This window comes from Ovis aries, chromosome 12 (genome assembly GCF_016772045.2).
Source record: "Ovis aries strain OAR_USU_Benz2616 breed Rambouillet chromosome 12, ARS-UI_Ramb_v3.0, whole genome shotgun sequence".
NCBI lineage: Eukaryota > Metazoa > Chordata > Mammalia > Artiodactyla > Bovidae > Ovis > Ovis aries.
Window position 1 is genome coordinate 66,465,935 of NC_056065.1, and position 22,644 is coordinate 66,488,578.

The 22,644-nt window shown below is 38.7% G+C and overlaps 1 protein-coding gene across 1 annotated transcript in view; it reads left to right on the forward strand.

Annotated features, from left to right (window-relative positions):
* The window catches only part of HMCN1 (hemicentin 1), a 552,382-nt gene that overhangs the window by 324,133 nt on the left and 205,605 nt on the right, over positions 1–22,644 (forward strand). The window contains exons 31-36 of the mRNA XM_004013873.6: positions 1,472–1,750; positions 2,266–2,547; positions 3,320–3,428; positions 5,223–5,392; positions 6,830–6,984; positions 14,001–14,124. Of these exons, the coding sequence (XP_004013922.3) occupies positions 1,472–1,750; positions 2,266–2,547; positions 3,320–3,428; positions 5,223–5,392; positions 6,830–6,984; positions 14,001–14,124 (1,119 nt within the window). The remainder of the gene's footprint in view (positions 1–1,471; positions 1,751–2,265; positions 2,548–3,319; positions 3,429–5,222; positions 5,393–6,829; positions 6,985–14,000; positions 14,125–22,644) is intronic.

Below are 22,644 nucleotides of genomic sequence, written 5' to 3' on the forward strand. Positions count from 1 at the left end.
TGAAGTGATGGGACCAGATGCCATGATCTTCGTTTTCTGAATGTTTAGCTTTAGGTAGGGTCAATTGGAATTGTTCTCAGTGGCCATAACTGGAAAAATTTGAACAATAAAATAATGTAGTATTGGATTATATTCAAAGCATAAAAAGTCTCCATGAGTCTATATTGATAGAAACAGATAAAGTGGGGATGAGAGACAAATCTCCCATACAGAGAATTCCCCCCAAAATTATGTAGGTAGTCTCCCCCTCTCAAGGAAGTAGAACATAGCTCCCCACCCAATACCTGTGGGATAGGAAGAATGATTCTTTTTGAAAGGTCAAAAGAGACTAACTTTCCAGTGGAGACACACAGCAAACTCTACCTCAACCAGGTGATGAAGGTCAGCATCATCAGTGATATGCCACGTTGATAGTGTGTACCCTTGATACAGTTGATGAGAATGGCACTCTATCTCTGTGATTGTGCTTCCAAAATTCATAACTCTCATCCCATAAGAAAAATATTCTAACATAAAAGTTTATGTAAAAAAAAAAAAGACTCAAATTCAGGCACATGCCATTTGATTTTTTTAAACTATTGGAATGATAGTAGAATCTTGTCATGATTGTGTTCAGAGTATATAGCAGGGCTTGAGCCAGTGGCATTGTTTTTCCAGCAGCATAGTCCTCATATGGTGTGAGAGGCCAGGCATGTGGTTGCTGAATTATGGAAGGTACACATGCTACCAATTAGATGAGTATAGTTCAGTGAATGAACTCTCTGTGGTTCCAAAAAAAAAAAAAACTAGGCAAAAGTTAGACTCTACAGTTCTTACCAGTAGCTGGGTTCTAAAAGCTCTTAGACCTTTTGTATTTCCTGGGGAAAGGGCATGCATTTGTACCTCATCTGACACTTTTGCTCTCTTGGCCTGATTTCAAACTTACTGTATTTACTTTGGATTTATTTTTGTTTTGCTTTGTTTGTTAAACATGACTTTCTTAGTTACAGTAACATGATCTATTGGACTTAAATGAACCCCTGAAATGAAAACTGAGTTTCTACTTTTATTGAAATCTGACTCCCAAAAGGAGGGTGATGAAGATTGTTTTGACAAGACAGGCAACTGATTGTTGTTATTATCATTTAGTTGCTAAGTTGTATCTGACTTTGCAACCTCATGGACTGTAGCCCGCCAGGCTGCTCTGTCCATGGGATTCTCCAGGCAAGAATACTGGAATAAGTTGCCATTTCCTACTCCAGGGGATCTTCCAGACTCAGGGATCGACCCTGCATCAGGCAGGTTCTTTACGACTGAGCCACCAGGGAATCCCCAGGCAACTAATTATCGGTAGATAAATCACAGAACTCCTAGTTGTCTTTAATTCATATTTCCTTTACTGCATTATTTAAACATCTGGAGTATTCATTTGAGACTTTTATGCAGATGCTAAAACTTAGAAGGCATGTTTGTGTTCTGAAATCCTTTGTAGTTCCACCTAGTATTAAAGGAGGCAATGTCACCACAGAAGTGTCAGCTTTGATCAACAGCGTAATTAAACTGGAATGTGAAACACGAGGACTTCCAATGCCTGCTATTACTTGGTATAAGGATGGCCAGCCAGTCATATCCAGCTCACAAGCACTTTATGTTGAAAAGGGACAATTTCTTCATATTCCTCGAGCACAGGTCACTGATTCAGCTGCATATAAGTGTCTAGTAACCAATGTTGCTGGAAGTGCTGAAAAATCATTCCATGTGGACGTCTATGGTAAGGAAAACACGTATGTTTTTATTATGTGTTTTCTGTCTATGCTTCCTAATACACTGACATCCAGTTTGTTCAGTGATAAATCCCTGCTGGGTTGTGTTGTCTTCTATATTCATGGATTGAAATTGGAAGAATTTGTCCCATGATTTGGAAAAAAGTTTTAAGAAACTAAGGTTGGTAAGAAGTGATCATTCATTCAGTCAATCATTTGCCTTTGGCTCCTTGGAATCTAGACCATTTGATTTTTATGGAGAAGGTGAAGTAGTTCTTAGGACTAAGATCATTCTCTCTAGTTTGTCCTTTGTAAACCAGACACGGTATAGAGTAACCCACAATATTTAGAACAGTAGATAAGCAGAACCAAGTTCTTTCCTCAATAGCTTAGTGGGGGAGGGACACGGCTGTAGTCTGACTATAGTTCCTATAGTCAACCTGTATGAGTGAAAAGAAAAATCCTCTTTATTTCATTAGGGTTCCAAAGAATTGCCTGAAATATTCCTTTTTTCTGCCTCTAGTTCCTCCAATGATTGAAGGTGACCTGGCTGCACCTCTGAATAAGCAAGTGATAGTTGCTCATTCACTGACCCTGGAGTGTAAAGCTGCCGGCAACCCTCCTCCAGTTCTAACCTGGTTGAAAGACGGTGTTCCTGTGAAAGTCAGTGACAACATCCGCATAGAAGCTGGTGGGAAGAAACTAGAAATTACAAGTGCCCTAGAAGTCGACAGGGGACAGTATATATGTGTGGCTACGAGCGTGGCAGGAGAAAAGGAAATCAAATACGAAGTTGATGTCTTAGGTAAATGAGAAGGCCACCCCGTGTATTCTCATATTCATAGCACTACCTGCTTTGTTTATGAAGTGCTTTTGTGTTCGTGAAATAATCAAACAATCTTAGAGAAGGTTTAGTTATCTGTTCAGCTCTGGGCTACATATTACTGAATGGTGGATTGACCACCAGAGTCCCAAGATCTCAAAACCTACCTAAATCTTCCATTTATTCTGATAGGTACACTTTTTAAATATATAGATGCATTTTTACATCTGTGACAATATCTGATTGCAGTGAGTGACAGCATGGTCTCTCACTGTGACCGTAACATTTTTACATCTGTGATAGTATCTGTGCATTGAGTGACAACGTGTCACGAACACTGTGCTAAACAACAAGAAACAGTCTGTGGACCTTGGGAAGTCATCTTGTAGCTTTGAGTCTCTCTTTCTTTATGAATTGAAACTTTCAATGCAGGCCCAATTTTGGGGGTTCCCTTATGTTATTCTTATGACAATAAACATCATAAGGTATGAATCAACTATGTTCTCGTAGCATCTGCAGTGCTATAGTGCTAGATTAGCTGAGAAAAATTCACAGTGTGTCAAAAGTATATTTATTGACCCTGGCAAATGCATACTATAAAACGTATCTTAGAGTCCATTTCAAGTATCCTTCATGTACCAAATGACTGTGATACTTACCAGCCTTCTACAGAACAACTTAGTATTGCTTAATGTGATACTATATTTTCTCTTGTATACATTTCTTTGTATGTTTCATCCCTCTTTTTTTCTAGTGCCACCAGCTATAGAAGGAGGAGATGAAACGTCTTACTTCATTGTAACGGTCAATAACTTGCTGGAACTAGATTGTCAAGTGACAGGTTCTCCTCCACCAACTATCATGTAAGGGCTTTGGTATGTCTTCTAAATACCTCCCACTTTTTTATTTGAGAGTTTCAGAGCTATTTTGAGAGAGGTTCTGTGTCACTAAAAAGTGATTGTATGAAGTTATACTGATTATATACCTCTTTTATTAAAAGATGTATTCTCTAATTGAGTTCGCCAAAAATTTCATTTGGCAGAAGAAAGCTGAATAAGCTTTTTGGCTAACTCAATGCAAGGCAACTTTTATCTGATATTCACAGGGCCCATACATCTGCTCCATTAGAGGAATTCATTATATGCTCTTAAAAATTACATTTTCAGTTCATAGAAACAGAATATTAAACATTATCTGTCAGATCTTCTTGAAGCACTGAGATGTTTAATGAACAACTAAATTTAAAACAGAGTACCAGAAATATTAGGGAAATAGAGGAACTTAACATGAATATATGACTACCAATTCTTTTTTTCTCATTCCTTCATTCACAAAGTATTCCTTGAATATTTACCTTTCATTTCTGAGGTTCTGTGTGATATGCAAATGAACAGATGCTCAACTAGTTGTTGGAATAAAATAGCTCGACACATGATTATGGGTTTCTCTAGTGCCTCAAACAGTAAAGAATCTGCTTGCAATGAGGGAGACCTGGGTTCGATTCCTGGGTTGGGAAGATCCCCTGGAGGAGGTCTTGGCAACCCACTCCAGTATTCTTACCTGGAGAATCCCGTGGACAGAGAAGCCTGGTGGACTACAGCCCATGGGGTCACGAAAAGAGTTGGACATGACCGAGTGACTAAGCACACACACGTGACTATAGACTAAATGGAAAGTGATAACTCATGATCAACTAAAACTTATAAAATACCATATGATTCTAGACTTTTGTTTTGCAAGTGTTTTAGGATTGTGTGTGTTTTGCTGGTTAATGGTATCTAAACATTGGAAGTGAGAAACATGTAGGAACATTTGCTTCTTTCTGTAGCTCTGCATTAATAGAAAAATGAAGACCTGTACACATAGTTCTTCAGTTTCCCTACAATACGCCAACTTCTTTTTAAACTTTTTCTTTTCCTGATTTCTAGTTTATTTCATAGAATGAGCAAATGGGAAATTAGGCAGGTACATAATTGAGAATATGTATATATCATGCTCTTCTGTGTTGTGCTGAGTCACTTCAGTTGTATCTGACTCTTTGCAACCCTGTGTACTGTAGCCCACCAGGCTCCTCTGTCCATGGGATTCTCCAGGCATGAATACTGGAATGGGTTGCCATACCCTTCTCCAGGGAGTCTTCCCAACTCGGGGATTGAACCCATGTCTCTTATATCTACTACATTAGGCAGGCAGATTCTTTACCACTAGTGCCACCTGGGAAGCCCAAATATATGTGTGCTGCTGCTAAGTTGCTGAGTCGCTTCAGTCGTGTCCAACTCTGTGCGACCCCATAGACGGCAGCCCACCAGGCTCCCCATCCCTGGGATTCTCCAGGCAAGAACACTGGAGTGGGTTGCCATTTCCTTCTCCAATGCATGAAAGTGAAAAGTGAAAGTGACGTCACTCAGTCGTGTACGACTCCTAGTGACCCCATGGACTGCAGCCCACCAGTCTCCTCCGCCCATGGGATTTTCCAGGCAAGAGTACTGGAGTGGGGTGCTATTGCCTTCTCCAAAATATACATGTACACATATATAAATATATAAGTCCAATATATATTAGTTAATGTTTCTCCAAGATAAGGTGGTTGATTGATGACTTAGGAATGCAGTTATTTAAAGTATATCTCCAGACTTCGTTTTGCTTTATTTCTATAGGTGGCTGAAGGACGGCCAGCTCATTGATGAAAGAGATGGATTCAAGATCTTACTAAATGGACGCAAACTGGTTATTGCCCAGGCTCAAGTATCAGACACAGGCCTTTATCGGTGTGTAGCAACAAACACTGCTGGAGACCACAAGAAGGAATTTGAAGTAACTGTTCATGGTATGCTGAAGAAGGGACAGGAACATTTCACGGAAAATTCATTTACACATCGTTTCAGTATCTAATTCAGATTGTGACTCATTAATCTGGATAAATCTTGAATTGTGGAAAGTAGTACAAATTTGAATGTGAATTTGGATGAAAATTTGAGTTAAATAATGGAAAATTTTAAGGCACTTTACTAACACGGAAGATTTAACCACGTGATAACCATGTGAATGAATTGAGATGGAATTTAAATGGTAGGAGATATATTCTACATAGCATGCAAGGGTCTGAGCAATGAGATCAAGGAAGATAGAAGAGATAGGTAGCAAATGTGAAATAAAGGGGGGTTATAAGCATTCAGTGGGGCTTCTCTGGTGGCTCAGAGGTTAAAGCGTCTGCCTGCAATGCGGGAGACCTGGGTTCGATCCCTGGGTTGGGAAGATCCCCTGGAGAAGGAAATGGCAACCCACTCCAGTATTCTTGCCTGGAGAATCCCATGGATTGAGAAGCCTGGTCGGCTACAGTCCACAGGGTCGCAAAGAGTCGGACAGGACTGAGCGACTTCACTTTCAGTTTCACTTTATAAGCATTCAAGCTTTCAGCCAAAACAGAAGGGAGTGTGAATAAAGTCATTTCCAGAAATGGAGCGTGAGGGTATGATGCGGGAACCAGGGCACGTAAGTGCATTCTTGGAACTGGCATAGGGGTTAGAATCGTTACTCTAATGACAGCAGCAAACCTCTGCCAGGCTATTATGTATCTCATTTGCTAGTCGTCCTTGGGAAGGGAAGGACTGGAATAAGAAACTGGAGAGCCTTTGGAAGCTACAAGCAGAGGTTTCTATGAACATCAGTTTCATTCTTCCCAAGCAGACTGTTTTTTTTTTTTTTTCCCCCCACTTTTTCAATCCCATGATAGAATATAGCCAATCCCGTTTCTTACTGTCAATTCCAGTTCTTGAGGGAGGAAATCTGGCAAGTCCAGTTTAAATCAGATTACCATCCTGGATTTAATCAGCCCTGCTGGGGACAGATTCATGTGGTATAAATATGGGTACTGGAAATGCACCCTGATTTAATGAGGCAATTCTGGAGAAATGGAAAGTCATAATACATTAGGAAAACAGACCAAAAGTTTGTAAGCCAAACATACATGCGGATTGCATTGCTGTAAACATGTTTTACTTATTCTTTGGCGAATTAGAGATCCTACTTCAGAAATAAGTAACTCTAAAATTGCTAAAAATGATAAATGAAGTGAATGGGTGAATTTATTTTGTAGTTTGTTCTTTTGTCATCTTTTCCTTTCTAAATTTTAAACTTTCAAGTTCTGGATCTTTAAGTGTTGAGCCTACTGATTATGGTTTCTGTTCCCTCTCTCCCTCTGTCCCCTCCTCAACTTTCTTTTTTCTTCCTTCCTTCCTACTTTTCTCTTTTCCTTTAAATCTAGTGCCTCCAACAATCAAATCCTCAGGTCTTTCTGAGAGAGCTGTGTTGAAGTACAAGCCCATCGCCTTGCAGTGCATAGCTAATGGCATTCCGAATCCATCCATCACATGGTTGAAAGATGGACAGCCTGTCAACACTGCCCAAGGAAACCTCAAAGTAAGAATGAATATTATTATGTTGAAGATGAGAAAGCTATATAAGGAGCTGTCATATTCTCTTTTCTTAGTTATAGGCTCTCCTGTTGGACAGATTTTGCAGGAAATGCACGAATATATTATGTGTTGTCCTTAGGCTTGTTTAGAATTTAGCTTAATGTTTTGACTCAAAAAATGGAATTAAAGACTAATAACTTTAACAATGATATTGATTTTAACATAGTAGTTGTTATTTGTATTATCTCAATGTATGCCTGTTTTACTTGTTAAAAAAAACCAGTGTCCCATAGATGAAAAGTTCATCAGTACTAAGTCAGAGTATCCCAAATATGTTCACCTTTGACTAGGATTAAGGTGGAATTATAACTGCATAAGCCTAGGTGAAATATGTCTTGGAAAATATAGTTTAGCTTACAGTCTTCAAGATGGCAGAGACCAGTCTCTATGAGTAAGTTCATTTCTGTATGTTTCATACTGAGTATAGTCCCTGGCATATAACTATAGTCAGTACATATTTGTTCAGTTAGGAGATGGGTAGATTGTAAACCTGAGTGATTTAAATGATGCATTTAAAATAATAGATTTTGCTTCTAAGATCAGGTTAATTGACTAAAATGGGCTTGTGCTTTGCTTGAGGTAAGTTTCAAGAATGAGGGATATGCAAAGTTCTTTTCCTGGCAGAAGCGATGATATCTGTTCATTTATTATTCCTATTCCAAATCTAGTGGAATTAATCTCACACATTTTGTGCTATAAAAGATTTAATATATATCCTTCTAACATAGTACAGGTAAACAACTGCTTACCTGTGAGACAGATATATATCATATAATCATACAAAAATATAATTGGAGACAGGGATGAGTAATTTTAAGAGAGAGTTTAGAGAGGTTTAAGAACAGATAATAAGAAATGCTGCCTTTGATCATGTGTGGTTTGCAACCCCTGGAGCTTCCCGGGTGTAATCTGAAACCACCCGCTATTCAGAGGGGAGAGAGAGAGCTCAGAAAGAGTCACAGCATTCCAGATTGGTAGTGGCAGATTTAATAAGCAAGGGAACTTACTTTCCAGGCTTGTCTTGAATGTCTGTAAGATGAGTACATCTCCTCATCTGCCTACCAAATCTTAAAAGTTTATATAGAGGCCCTAACTAGGTTTAGTCACATATCCGTTCAGATGGTCTCAACAGCACACTACTATCTCAAGGCTATATCCTTGGGCAGTGTCTAGCACTGGGGAGACGGATGGAATGCACATTCCAAACATGAGGAGAAGTTCAGGAGCCTCCAAGTGCTTGAGTCCAGCTCACAGGTCATGCAGGCGGTCACATCCTCTCAACGACCTCTTCCAAAAGCATGAGGGTGATTTATGAAGAAAGTCTGTAAGCAGAGATCTGAAGAACATATGGAGTTAAATGGAAAAATTAATAGAAGAGAGCTGAGTAGAATCTTTCAGAGAAGTTATTCGTGGGCAAACAAAGGGCAGTATGACACCTCTTGAGAACCTGAAACCAAGCCCTTGGCTTAGGGAAGTAAGAGCAAGGGAGAAATGATATTAGAGAAGATCAGAGGATGGGTGGAAAGTATTTGAGTAACATTAATGTCTTTATTTTCACTTTAAAGCAATGGGAGATTTTTGAACAGTTTTAAGAGAAAAATGTTTCTTTGATGCCCTCTTTTGGGTGGAGGGGTTTGCCATTCCCTTCTCCAAGAGATCTTCCTGACCCAGGGATTGAACCTGGGTCTCCCACATTGTAGGCAGACACTTTACTGTCTGAGCTACCAGGGAAATATTGGTAGCTCTTACCAGGGAAAGAGCAATATTGCATAGGAGCCTGGAATGTTAGGTCCATGAATCAAGGCAAATTGGAAGTGATCAAATAGGAGATGGCAAGAGTGAATGTTGACATTCTAAGAATCAGCGAACTAAAATAGACTGGAATGGGCGAATTTAACTCAGATGACCATTATATCTACTACTGCAGGCAGGAATCCCTTAAAAGAAATGGAGTAGCCATCATGGTCAACAAAAGAGTCCAAAATGCAGTACTTGAATGCAATCTCAAAAACAACAGAATGGTTTCTGTTCATTTCCAAAGCAAACTGTTCAGTATCATAGTAATCCAAGTTTATGCCCCAACCAGTAATGCTGAAGAAGCTGAAGTTGAATGGTTCTGCGAAGACCTACAAGACCTTTTAGAACTAACACCCAAAAAAGATGTCCTTTTCATTATAGGGGACTGGAATGCAAAAGTAGAAAGTCAAGAAACACCTGGAGTAACAGGCAAATTTGGCCTTGGAATATGGAATAAAGCAGGGCAAAGACTAATAGAGATTTGTCAAGAGAATGCACTGATCATAGCAAACACCTTCTTCCAACAACACAAGACAAGACTCTACACATGGACATCACCAGATGGTCAATGCCAAAATCAGATTGGTTATATTCTTTGCAGCCAAAGATGGAGAAGCTCTATACAGTCAGCAAAAACAAGACCAGGAGCTGACTGTGGCTCAGATCATGAACTGCTTATTGCCAAATTCAGACCTAAATTGAAGAAAGTAGGGAAAACCACTTGGAGGAGGAGATGGCAACCTACTCCAGTATTCTTGCCTGGAGAATCCCAGGGATTGTGGAGCCTCGTGAGCTGCCATCTATGGGGTCGCACAGGGTCAGACACAAATGAAGTGACTTAGCAGCAGCAGCAGGGAAAACCACTATACCATTCAGGTATGACCTAAATCAAACCCCTTATGATTATACAGTGGAAGTGAGAAATAGATTTAAGGGACTAGATCTGATAGACAGAATGCCTGATGAATTATGGATGGAGGTTCATGACATTGTACAGGAGACAGGGATCAAGACGATCTGCATGGAAAAGAAATGCAGAAAAGCGAAATGGCTGTCTGAGGAGGCCTTGCAAATAGCTGTGAAAAGAAGAGAAATGAAAAGCAAAGATGAAAAGGAAAGCTATAAGCATCTGAATACAGAGTTCCAAAGAATAGCAAGAAGAGATAAGAAAGCTTTCCTCAGCGATCAATGCAAAGAAATAGAGGAAAAGAACAGAATGGGAAAGACTAGAGATCTCTTCAAGAAAATTAGAGATACCAAGGGAACATTTCATGCAAAGATGGGCTCGATAAAGGACAGAAATGGTATGGACCTAACAGAAGCAGAAGATATTAAGAAGAGGTGGCAAGAATACACAGAACTGTACAAAAAAAGATCTGAATGACCAAGATAATCACGATGGTGTGATCATTCACCTAGAGCCAGACATCCTGGAATGTGAAGTCAAGTGGCCTTTGGAAGCATCACTACGAACAAAGCTAGTGGAGGTGATGGAATTCCAGTTGAGCTATTTCAAATCCTGAAAGATGATGCTGTGAAAGTGCTACATTCAGTATGCCAGCAAATTTGGAAAACTCAGCAGTGGCCACAGGACTGGAAAGGGTCAGTTTTCATTCCAATCCCAAAGAAAGGCAATGCCAAAGAATGCTCAAACTACTGCACAATTGCACTCATCTCACACGCTAGTAAAGTAATGCTCAAAATTCTCCAAGCCAGGCTTCAGCAATACGTGAACCGTGAACTTCCTGATGTTCAAACTGGTTTTAGGAAAGGCAGAGGAACCAGAGATCAAATTGCCAACATCCACTGGATCATGGAAAAAGCAAGAGAGTTCCAGGAAAACATCTATTTCTGCTTTATGGACTATGCCAAAGCCTTTGACTGTGTGGATCACAATAAACTGTGGAAAATTCTGAAACAGATGGGAATACCAGACCACGTGACCTGCCTCTTGAGAAACCTGTATGCAGGTCAGGATGCAACAGTTAGAACTGGACATGAAACAACAGACTGGTTCCAAATAGGAAAAGGAGTATGTCAAGGCTGTATATTGTCACCCTGCTTATTGAACTTATATGCAGAGTACATCATGAGAAACGCTGGGCTAAAAGAAGCACAATTTTCAAGATTGCCGGGAGAAATATCAATCACCTCAGATATGCAGATGACACCACCCTTATGGCAGAAAGTAAAGAGGAGCTAAAAAGCCTCTTGAGGAAAGTGAAAGAGGAGAGTGAAAAAGTTGGCTTAAAGTTCAACATTCAGAAAATGAAGATCATGGCATCTGGTCCCACCACTTCATGGGAAATAGATGGGGAAACAGTGGAAACAGTGTCTGCCTTTATTTTTGGGGCTCCAAAATCACTGCAGATGATGATTGCAGCCATGAAATTAAAAGACACTTACTCCTTGGAAGGAAAATTATGACCAACCTAGATAGCATATTGAAGAGCAGAGACATTACTTTGCCAGCACAGGTCTGTCTAGTCAAGGCTATGGTTTTTCCAGTGGTCATGTATGGATGTGAGAGTTGGACTATTAAAAAAGCTGAGTGCCAAAGAATTGATGCTTTTGAACTGTCGTGTTGGAGAAGACTCTTGAGAGTCCCTTGGACTGCAAGGAGATCCAACCAGTCCATTCTAAAGGAGATCAGTCCTGGGTGTTCTTTGGAAGGAATGATGCTAAAGCTGAAACTCCAGTACTTTGGCCACCTCATGCGAAGAGTCGACTCATTGGAAAAGACTCTGATGCTGGGAGGGATTGGGGGCAGGAGGAGAAGGGGATGACAGAGGATGAGATAGCTGGAAGGCATCACTGACTCGATGGATATGAGTTTGAGTGACCTCCGGGAGTTGGTGATGGACAGGGAGGCCTGGCGTGCTGCAATTCATGAAGTCACAAAGAGTCAGATACAGATGAGCAACTGAACTGAACTGAACTGCAGAGAAAAATGACATGAGCAGGCTTACATTTTCAGGAGTTACCTAGGCCTTTTTGATGAAAGAATTTAAGGAGTCAAGAGTAGATATGTGGAAATCAGTTGAACTTATTTGTTTTTGTCTAGGAGAGAAAAGATAGAAATTGGGACTCATATACTGGCCACAGAGGTGAAGATACATGGATATATTTGACAGTTATTTACTGGTTAAATCATTTGGGCTTGATTATACATTGTTGATAAAAGGTGAGGGAGTGGGGAATATCAAGAAAAACTAGTAGGCATCTAGTATACAGAAGTGCATAGATGGTGATGCCATCCAGTGAGAAAGATTTTGGAGGCAGACAAGTTTGAGGGGGAAAAACTATGAGTTTTAGACTTTTCAGGGTTAAGAAGATCTTGAAATAAATGAGTTGAGATGCTAGGGAAACCATTGAATATATGGTCTTGGAGCTCAAAGTATAGCTGGAGATATTGATGCTTTATGACTTTTGAAACTCATGGAGAGGGATGACTTAATTCAAGGGCAGCAGAAAGTGAGAAGAAACAGAAGAGAAAACTGATGTAACACAGAGTCTTAAGAAATTATGGCACTTTTTAAACGCCACGTGTGAAAGTCCAGAAGTGAATATAAGTATGTGAATGTGCTGCCTGCCATGTTTAGTACAGTATGGCTGGAGAAGAAGTTAAGTGAGAGTGTCCATGGCAGTGTATGGAGAGGTCATCTGGGGTCAGAATGTGGTGAGCCTGGAAGCCTTTGCTGAGCTCCAGTTTCGTTCTGGGCAAAGTGGTGAGCCATGCATGAACTTTGAAGGGGGACTGGTAAAAGGATCAAATTTGCATTTTAGACTAATTATTCTGGCAACAGTATGCAAGGCAGATTAACAGTTTGGGAGGCTGGAGACACTGGAATATAAATTAAGGAGCTATTATAATCCCACAGTGGCTGTGAGAATGGAGACGAGGGATCTGAGAAACATAGCATTGCCTAATTACTAGGAGAGTCAAAGCAGCCTGTGAAACCCGGAGGACCTGTGCCATTTAACAAGACTGGAAACATGACCTGAGAATTAGGTTCAGAAATACGGGGAAAACAGTTGTAAGCTTTGTTTTGGATGTGTTACATTTCATATGCTAACTTGTCCAGCAGACAGTTGGAAGCTCAGGAGAGAAGTTGAGGCCAGTGCTGTAAATTTAGGAGCCTGCACAGGATTCTTCATCAAAGACATGGGTTTGGATGGAAACTATCAGAAAGCCAAGTTCCCTGTTTCTGGGACAGGAGGAGGAAACAGGTTCTGTAATCTACTAAGAAAGTCAGAGTGAGAACTGAGGGAGTGCTGTCTCTTCAGCTACCGGAGAGCAGAGTGATTGAGGAGTAGGAAGCCCACAATGCCAAATGCTGTAGAATGAGCTCACTGCCTAGGCTGCTGGGTGCTGTGATTAGAAGTTACTAATGGGACTTCCCTGGTGGTCCAGTGCTTGGGACTTTGCTTTCCAATGCAGGGGGTTCAGTCTCTAGTTAGGTAGCTATGATCCCGCATGCCTCGCGGCTGAAAAAAACCAAAACATAAAGCAGAGGCAATCTTGTAACAAATTTAATAAAGACTTTAAAAATGGTCCATGTGAAAAGAAATCTTTAAAAAGGAAGTTACTGCTAACCCCTGAATAATCAGTTTCAAAGTATAACCACAGAATCACTAGTTCTAAAATGGTAGAGGCCGGTTGTTATGTGCTTAAGAGGGAAATAAGGAAAACCAGACAGGAGGAAATTTATCTGCATTTCCATTACTCATATTTTATAACTTTTATTGTTTTTCTGGCCCCTGTGACCATTTAATCAAAAAAGATTGTTGTTTTAAAACTATTTATGAAGTGTTATATAAATATAACCATGTTTTTTTTTCAAATAGCTACATTTTCATCACATACCTCATAGTTGCAGTGTGAATGCCTTTTTATTCAGTGGACTTTTATGACTATACCAGCAGGCTGGCCTTAGGTAACTTTGTGTTTTCCAAGGCGTAAGAAAAGCTTTTCAATCAAAATAGTCTGTTTTCTTGTGCATGATGCGGTGATCTGGCTCTAATTTGTCAAAAGGTAATTAAGATAGCAGCATAAAAATATAATTAGATATTATAACCTTAAATGAGTTTGTCTCTTTAGCAAATATTTTCACGTCCACATATAAAGTACAGAATGCTGCCATACTTTCTGATCCCAATTAGATACAGTCTTCTGGTCGACTTCTACAAATTGCCAAAGCCCTGATGGAAGATGCTGGCAGATACACGTGTGTGGCCACCAATGCAGCTGGAGAAACACAGCAGCTCATTCAACTGCATGTACATGGTAATGGCACGTCCATGTCTTAACAAAAGAGTATTTCTAGGGTCTTTTTAAAAAAACATATTGGGCCCATTTTTATTGAATTGTAATGTAAAAGAAATGAGTGTTTATTTTAGTCTGTATGAGAAAAGTATATAGGTTACATTATGGCCATTACTCATATTGAACATCTTCAGTTTTCATGTTCTCAAATAGATATACTAGGGCTCGTAAACAAATGCACCACCTTGTGTTTTAATTGTTTGAATTCTGTCAGCTGATAGCATTGTACGGATAACTTTGGTTGAAAAACCAGAAGTTGCAGGTTTTTTCCTTTGCATTGTCTGTGATTATCTTGCCTGCCTAAAAGATTAATTTTTTGAAGCTAGAAGTGAGTAGAAGCTTTCTTTGACTGAGGATCTTCCCTCGAGTACTTTAAACAAAAAATCTGAGTGGCCATGGAATGCCTCATGAATAGTGCAACTTCGCAGTAAACTTGAAAGACTCCCTGACTGTCATTGTGAGACTTCAGATCTGTAGAGGTTCAGCAGAAAGGACCAAGAATTGAACGTTTGGACTTTCCTAATTCAGCCAAGGATATTTACAGAGAGCTAGCGAAGAACTCCTTGTACACTTCATTCATTTTCTCTAGTTCATGTGATTGCTTGTTAAGCCTTTTATTCATTCATTCCATCCATTCATTCATGTATTCACCCCATAATTACTGAGTGATCTTAACCTGAAATAACAACCCAGCATTTAGCTTAACTCCGGGTCTATAGTAGAAAGTCAGTAAATGTTTGACAAATGAAAGAGTAAATAATAAGTGAATGAAAAAATTTTGTGTGAACGTTGAATTCTTCTAATCTGTTTCTTTACATGTTTTCTTTTAATTAAATCACCCAGTTACAAAAATTCAAATGATCAATTCTCAAAATGTTTCCAATAAACGCACTTTATTCTTTCCCCCGTTTTTCAGATATGAACATCTGCCTTATGTCATATACACAAACCATATTTCTTAGAGGACCTTTAGTTTTTCATTGAATAATTAGCTGAATGATCAATATCTGACTGTAACCATCTTGGAATTGTCTCACCACACTTGGGGGTTAGGGGACAGATTGACTGTGCTCTTCCTTAAGTTGCCTAGAATTTACCTCATTCCTTGTGAGGCCTTCTGTATGTTTCCAGTGCTCTTTGCCAGCTGTCTCCAGCATTTACTCAGACCTCAGCTTCCATCTAAGAGTGTGCTGGCGGTGGGCCTGGTCTCCTTCCCCATTTTACTGCCCTGAGTCTCCTTGTCTCCTTTTTGTACAGATTATTTATCTTCTCCTTTCCAATAGCTTCAGTCCTAATCTGGTCTCCCATTGCTGGCTAAGAGGCAGCAGTTGAGTAGGATAGCATGATATGTTGCCATCATCTCAGGCACTGGACTGATGCCAACTTTGGTTTAAATTCTTTGTTAACCATGATTTGTATAACTTTGAGCAAGCCACTTATTTAATCTCTCTGAGTATCTGACTTGAAGGGTGCTTTTGAGGTTTAAAGGTTTTAGATATAATAATCTCCCACTTCTACTCTTTTAGAAGTTGTCCAGGAAAGAGAAGTTATTTGTTCTCTAGACTTCTTTAAATTACTTAAATGAAGACTCTGTAGTGAAGAAGAGAACATGTCCCCCAAACTGGGAAGAACCAGACCTCAGTATTTGGGGCTCCCAGACTTGCATTCATAAAAATCATATGTATTGCTTTTTAGAAATTCATCTTTGTGGACACTTTCCCACATCTCATGAAACAGCATCTCTCATGCAAGTAATCTGAGCCTTTACTTGGAGAAACAATGGCCCAGACTGTAAAGACTGGTCTAGAGACTTGCTAGTGTAGTCAAGACTGACTGAAGGCTAGAGTCCGTGAAAGAACTCGAGTATCCCATCAAACACAGGGCAACAACAGAAAAGAAAACAGCAGATCCAATATCTGAGAAAACACAAGTCTATCAACATACTAACTATGGTAACAAAATATATGTTAGCAGGTGACTGCAGCCATGAAATTAAAAGACGCTTACTCCTTGGAAGAAAAGTTGTGACCAACCTAGAAAGCATATTCAAAAGAGGGACATTACTTTGCCGACTAAGGTCCGTCTAGTCAAGGCTATTGTTTTTCCTGTGGTCATGTATGGATGTGAGAGTTGGACTGTGAAGAAGGCTGAGCACCAAAGAATTGATGCTTTTGAACTGTGGTGTTGGAGAAGACTCTTGAGAGTCCCTTGGACTGCAAGGAGATCCAACCTGTCCATTCTGAAGGAGATCAACCCTGGGATTTCTTTGGAGGGGATGATGCTGAAGCTGAAACTCCAGTACTTTGGCCACCTCATGCGAAGAGTTGACTTGCTGGCGACGGAATGAAACACCAACGCTGCAGAGTGGTTTGAATCTTTATATTTTAACACTTGCTTCTTATAGCTGCTTTATTTTATATCCCTTGCACAACAACCTACAGGGCAAGTTGCCAAGCACTGTGATTCAGAGACTATACGGTGCGCAGGCGCAGGGCGAGATAACCTTTACCTTGACTTATTTACTGCAGCTAAGACTTTGTTTTGGGGAACTTCCTTATCAACTTAGAATCCGTTTTGTCCCTGGGTCTGTTCCTTTTGAGGAATCAGAGAAACATCCTTGTGTGCAAGAAATGTTCTTTTCCCACGGGAACAAATAGGATTCTTAGCTGAACATCTCGTTTGCAAGAATGTTCAGCCCTGGTTGAGAGTCTCATTTGCAAGCACTTCTCACCCTTCCTTATACCTAGTTCCCTACACTGGGCAGAACATCTCGTTTGCAAGAATGTTCAGTCCTGGTTGAGAGTCTCGTTTGCAAGCACTTCTCAACCTTCTTTATACCTTGTTCCCTACATTGACTCATTGGAAAAGACTCTGATGCTGGGAGGGATTGGGGGCAGGAGGAGAAGGGGACGACCAAGGATGAGATGGTTGGATGGCATCACTGACTCGATGGACAGAGTTTGAGTGAACTCCGGGAGTTAGTGATGGACAGGGAAGCCTGGCGTGCCACGATTCATGGGGTCACAAAGAATCGGACACAACTGAGCAGCTGAACTGAATTGAACTGAACTGAACTGAAGAGATTCAATTAGAGTACACAAGTGGAAAATCATCAGAGACAAGGAGGAGGCTGGAGGATATCTGGGTTAGTGTGGAAAAAAAGAGAAACACAACACTGGTGATTGTAAGGATTTTTTTAAAACTACCAGACTAGTCAGAAAATATAAAAGTCTTCTTGATATGAATTACCATAGAATAGAAGTAAGATATATTACTAGCTGAAAATGTTTCCCCTAAAAGGATCTTGACTTGTCTGGATAACATTTCATCAACCTGAAGGAAGAATAAATGATGAAGTGAACTTCTAATCTAATATTGATCGTGATCAACCTGGAGGAAGTAGTTAACATGACATGTGACAGGAATATGAACAGAAAGTGATGTATCATCTTGGCCTTCATGATGGCTATGTCACATTGGAGGGACATGGTTCCAGACTTGCTCCTGTCCTCTTTCATATTTATATTCATAATTTCAGGGAGAATTGGGGATGTTCAAAAAGATGTAGGAATTTCTAAGGGATTAGTTGATGGATTTCATGAAGACCTCAGAGGTTAAAAATGACAAATTAATCAGAGGCAAAAAAATTGCATACGAATAGGGAGAGAGTGGCTTAAAGATACCATACAATGAATTACTTGAAATATTAATGACTCTCTCTAATTATTAATTTGATAATTCAATTTTGTGATAAAGCTAAGAAGTCAGTAATAGAAGTTTGCAGTAGCCTTTTTATACTCTTGCTTTCTCAGTGCTTCCAAAGTATTATATCTAAGTCTGGTGCTATGTATTAAGAGGGACATTGAAAAATCTATAGGCAAGCAACTGTCATTTAATTACATCTTTTTTTGTTTAACCAATCCTATAGCTGTTTTTAAAATTAGGATTTGTTTTAATCCCAGGAGTAACACACTCAGCAAGCGAGTCTTTTCTATCCATACAATTGTCATCCAAAAGTATTCAGTCCTAAGAAACTCAGCTTTCAAATTGCTTATTATTTTGCTTTTCTATAAAAAAGGAGTGTAGATGCATCCATTTTTCTCAAACATGGAAAAAAGTGTTTCCAAACGGTGGAGTAAGGGTGCGTGGTCTCCTGGACTGGAAATGAAGTCATGATCACGAGAAGGGGAGCATTCTTATGATCCCCTGGGTTTTCCAGGGGAAGTTCTATTATAGACGGCAGAGGCTCTCAGTAGGTGGTCCTTTTGATGATCAAAGTTTCATAATTCTGGAAGTTCTAATTCTCTAGACCAAACTATGAAATTATATTTAAACCTCAGATACTTGCCAAGCGAGACAGGTGTTTCCACAAACAAACGATCCTTTGGGGTCTAATGGCTCAAGCATTCATCTGCACGTAATTATTTTCTTAGCCAAAATCAACCAAGGTGAAGCACCCAGAAGTAGACTATTGTGGTGAAAAGCTTTGAACTGGGGCTTCTACACTCCAAGTCTTATCTGGAGGACAGTGGGCTTAGATGCGAACTTTTTAAAAGCTTGGTTTTCTCATCTGTAAAATGGAAAGGATGAAGATAATACCACAATCAGGGAAGTTGTTCTGAGGAATCAGTGCAAGACTAGACATGAAAAATATAGCCTGGTGTCTGGTTCCTGGTCATCATCTGTAAATAGCAGCTTGATGACTGTTTTGGCCAAACACGTATTTGGCCTCTGGCCCTGCTCATTACACCAACATTTTAACAAATATATCTAATGTCCTGCTGTCTTTCCTGCTGGCCAGGAACTATTTTGTGTCTGTATTACTTGTCTGGCTAAAACATTAGTAGAGCACCCTTAATTTTATTATTTGGATCTATTTGCTTGGCTAAAATATGCTAACACCCACTTAAATTGTTTTTTCTATATCGTTTTTGTATTTTGTGTAATAGCTCACTTGTGGCCTAGAGGAGACTTGAGAATATTGTAGAGAACTTTTCTCTTTTAAAGGATAACTTTAGTTCAGGGCTCTACTATGCTGTTTTCTTGGTATTGGTGAATTTATTATTCACTGTATGATAATTTTCGTGGTTAGGGAGTCTCCAAGGCACTTTTGATCAGTTATGTATTAATTCAAATTTTGCCATGATTTGAAAAAAATGCATTAATGTCTCTGAATGATTAAAGTAATAGGCAAAATTTAGACCCATAATACGTTCAGATGAAGGTATTTTGATTTTGGCACGATACATGCCTGGAGCTTTTAGAAGAAAGAAAACCAGTTAGTCGAATAGAGTTCAATCTTCTACTTAGAGTACACAGGATGCAGACATCTTATTGTTATCACAAAATATTATTACCTTACTAATTCTTCTTCTACAATAGTGTTCACCTAAATTCAAAATTCCAAGACCATCTCTTTGTGCTAGAAGGGAATAATAGTATTTATATTTTTATTTAGTTTTTATGTTAAGTGAATGAGCACCATTTATTGAAAAGGCTAATCTTTCCCCCCCGGACTTCCCTGGTGGCTCAGATGGTAAAGCGTCTGTCTACAATGCGGGAGACCTGGGTTCAATCCCTGGGTTGGGAAGATCCGCTGGAGAAGGAAATGGCAATCCACTCCAGTACTATTGCCTGGAAAATCCCATGGACAGAGGAGCCTGGTAGGCTACAGTCCATGGGGTCGCAAAGAGTCGGACATGACTGAGTGACGTCACTTACTTCACTTAATCTTTCCCCTACTGAATGGCTTGGCATGCTTTCTGAAGTCGTTTGATTGTACATGTAAGGGTTAAATTTCTCTAAAATCAATTCTGTTCCATTGCCTAATTGTGATTCTTATGACAGTACCACTCTGTCTTTTATTCTTTTTTTCCCAGCTTTATCGAGATATAATTGATGAATAAAATTCATTACATTTTAAGTGTACCATGGGATGATTCAATGTATTTATACTTTGTGAAATATTATTACAATCAAATTAACATATCCACCATTTTACACAGTTACTATTTTTGTGTGTGTAGTGAGAACATTTCAGATCTACTGTGTTACCAGTACATTATTTAGTAGTACAATAGGCACCATGGTGTACATGTAGACTCCCAGAACTTGGTAAATGAAGGGTTGTACCTTTTGACCAGTATCTCCCCATTTCCCCCACCCCCAGCCCCTGGTACCACCATTCTATTCTCAGGTTCTATGAGTCAACTCTTTTTAAATTCCACATAAAATTGAGATCATATAGTATTTATCTTTCTCTGTCTGGCTTATTTCACTCAGCATAAGGTCCTATAGTTTCATTCAGGTTGTTTCAATGACAGAATTTCCTGCTTTCTTGTGACTGAGAAGTATTCCATCTGTCTGTCTGTCTCTCTCTATATATATAAATAATGCATGACAGTGCATATAATAAACACACAAATTAGAGGGAATGAGAGAGAAAGACAGCATCTTTATTATCCATTCATCTATGGACACTTAGATTGTTTCTGTGTCTTGGCTTTTATAAATAATGCTGCAGTGAACATGGAAGTTATAGGTATCTTTGAGATACTGATTTTAGTTGCTTCAGATATATAACCAAATATGGAATTGCTGGACCGTATGGTAGTTCTATTTTTAACGTCTTTGAGGAAAGTTCATGCTGTTTTTTAGTGGTCATTACCATTTACATCCCTACTGAGAGGGTATGAATTTCTTTTTTTCCACATTCTCACTAACACTTGTTATTGCTTGTATTTTTTATAACCATCCTAATGGGTGTGAGGTGATAATTCACTGTGATTTTGATTTACATTTCCCTGATGAGTACTGATGGTGAGCTCCTTTTCATGTACCTGTTGGCAATTTGTATATCTTCTTTGAAAAACTGTCTATTCAGGTCCTTTGCCCATTATATATTTGTATTATTTGTTGGTGGTGGTTTTTTTTTTTTTTTTTGCTATTGAGTTGTCTAAGTTTCTTCTATATTTTTATTATTCACCCTTTATTATATATATGGATATGACACCAAAAGAACAAACAATAAAAGCGAAATAAACAAGTGGAATTACATCAAACTGAAAAGCTTCTGCAAAGTAAAGGAACCCATCAGAAAAATGAAAAGCAACTTACAAAATGGAAGAAAATATTTGCAAACCACATTATATATATATATATATATATATATATATATGCATTTATTGTTCATGCTTTTGGTGTCATATCCAAGAAATCATTGCCAAGAACACTGTCAGGGAACTTTATTCTTACGTTTTCTTCTAGGAGTTTGTGGTTTCAGGTCTTACATTTAAGTCTTTAATACATTTTGAGTTAACTCTTTAGTATAATACTGAATTGAATACAGTTCTTGATTTTCATATGTTGAGCCAAACCTGCCCTTCTGGAATAAATTCCTGTTAGTCATGGTGCATAATATGTTTTATGTGTTGCTGGATTCACCTTACTAGTATTTTTTTGATGATTTTTATGTCTCTTTTCATAAGAAATATTGATCATAGTGTCCTTTTATTGACTCTCTCTGTCTGGTTCTGTTATCATGTTACACTGACCTCCTAGAATGATTTAAGAAGTGTTTCACTCATTCTCTGCTTTATTTTGAAAGAGTTTGTGAAGGACTCAGTTTAATCCTTGAATGTTTGGCAGAATTCACTATTAAAGCCATTCTCCAGTTTTGTGAGTGTGTATGTGAAGGATTTTTTTTTAAATTATTATTAATGCAATTTGTTTTTACGTGTCTATTCAGATTTTCAGTTTCTTTTTGAGTCTGTGTCAGTAGTTTGTATCTTTCTAAGAAATTATCTATTACATCTAGGTTATGACCTAATTGTTGGCACAAAACTGTTTATAATATTACTGTATAATTGTAATTCTGTAAAGTTGGTAGCAATGACCCTTGTTTCTTTCCTGATCGGAGTAATTTGGTCTCCTCTTTTGTGTTGTCTTGGTCAGTTGGGCTAAAATTTTGTCTCTTTTATTGATCTTTCAAAAAACCAGATTTTAGTTTCATTGGTTTTCTCTTTCTTTCTATTGTCTATTTTTGCTCTATTCTTTATTATTTCCTGTATTCTGCCTGCTTTGGGTTTAGTTTACTCTTTATTATTCTGATTTCTTTAGGTGGACTGTTAGGTTACTGATTTGAGTTTTTAATATAGTTGTTTACAGCTATGAATTTCACGTTTAAGTGTTGCTTTTATGTGTATCCCGTAAGTTTTAGTGTGTTGTATTTTTATTTTAATTTATCTCAGGGAATTATGTAACATCTTATATGATTTCTTCTTTGAGAATCATGTTATTTAGGAGTGTGTTATTTCATTTCTACATATTTGTGAATTTCCCAACTCTTCTCTTATGATTGATTCATAATTTCATTCTGTTGTGGTTTAAAAACATACTTTGTATGATTCAATCCTTTTAAATGTCCTGAGACTTCTCTTATAGCCTAATATATGGTTTATTCTTAGAAATATTCCATGTGCA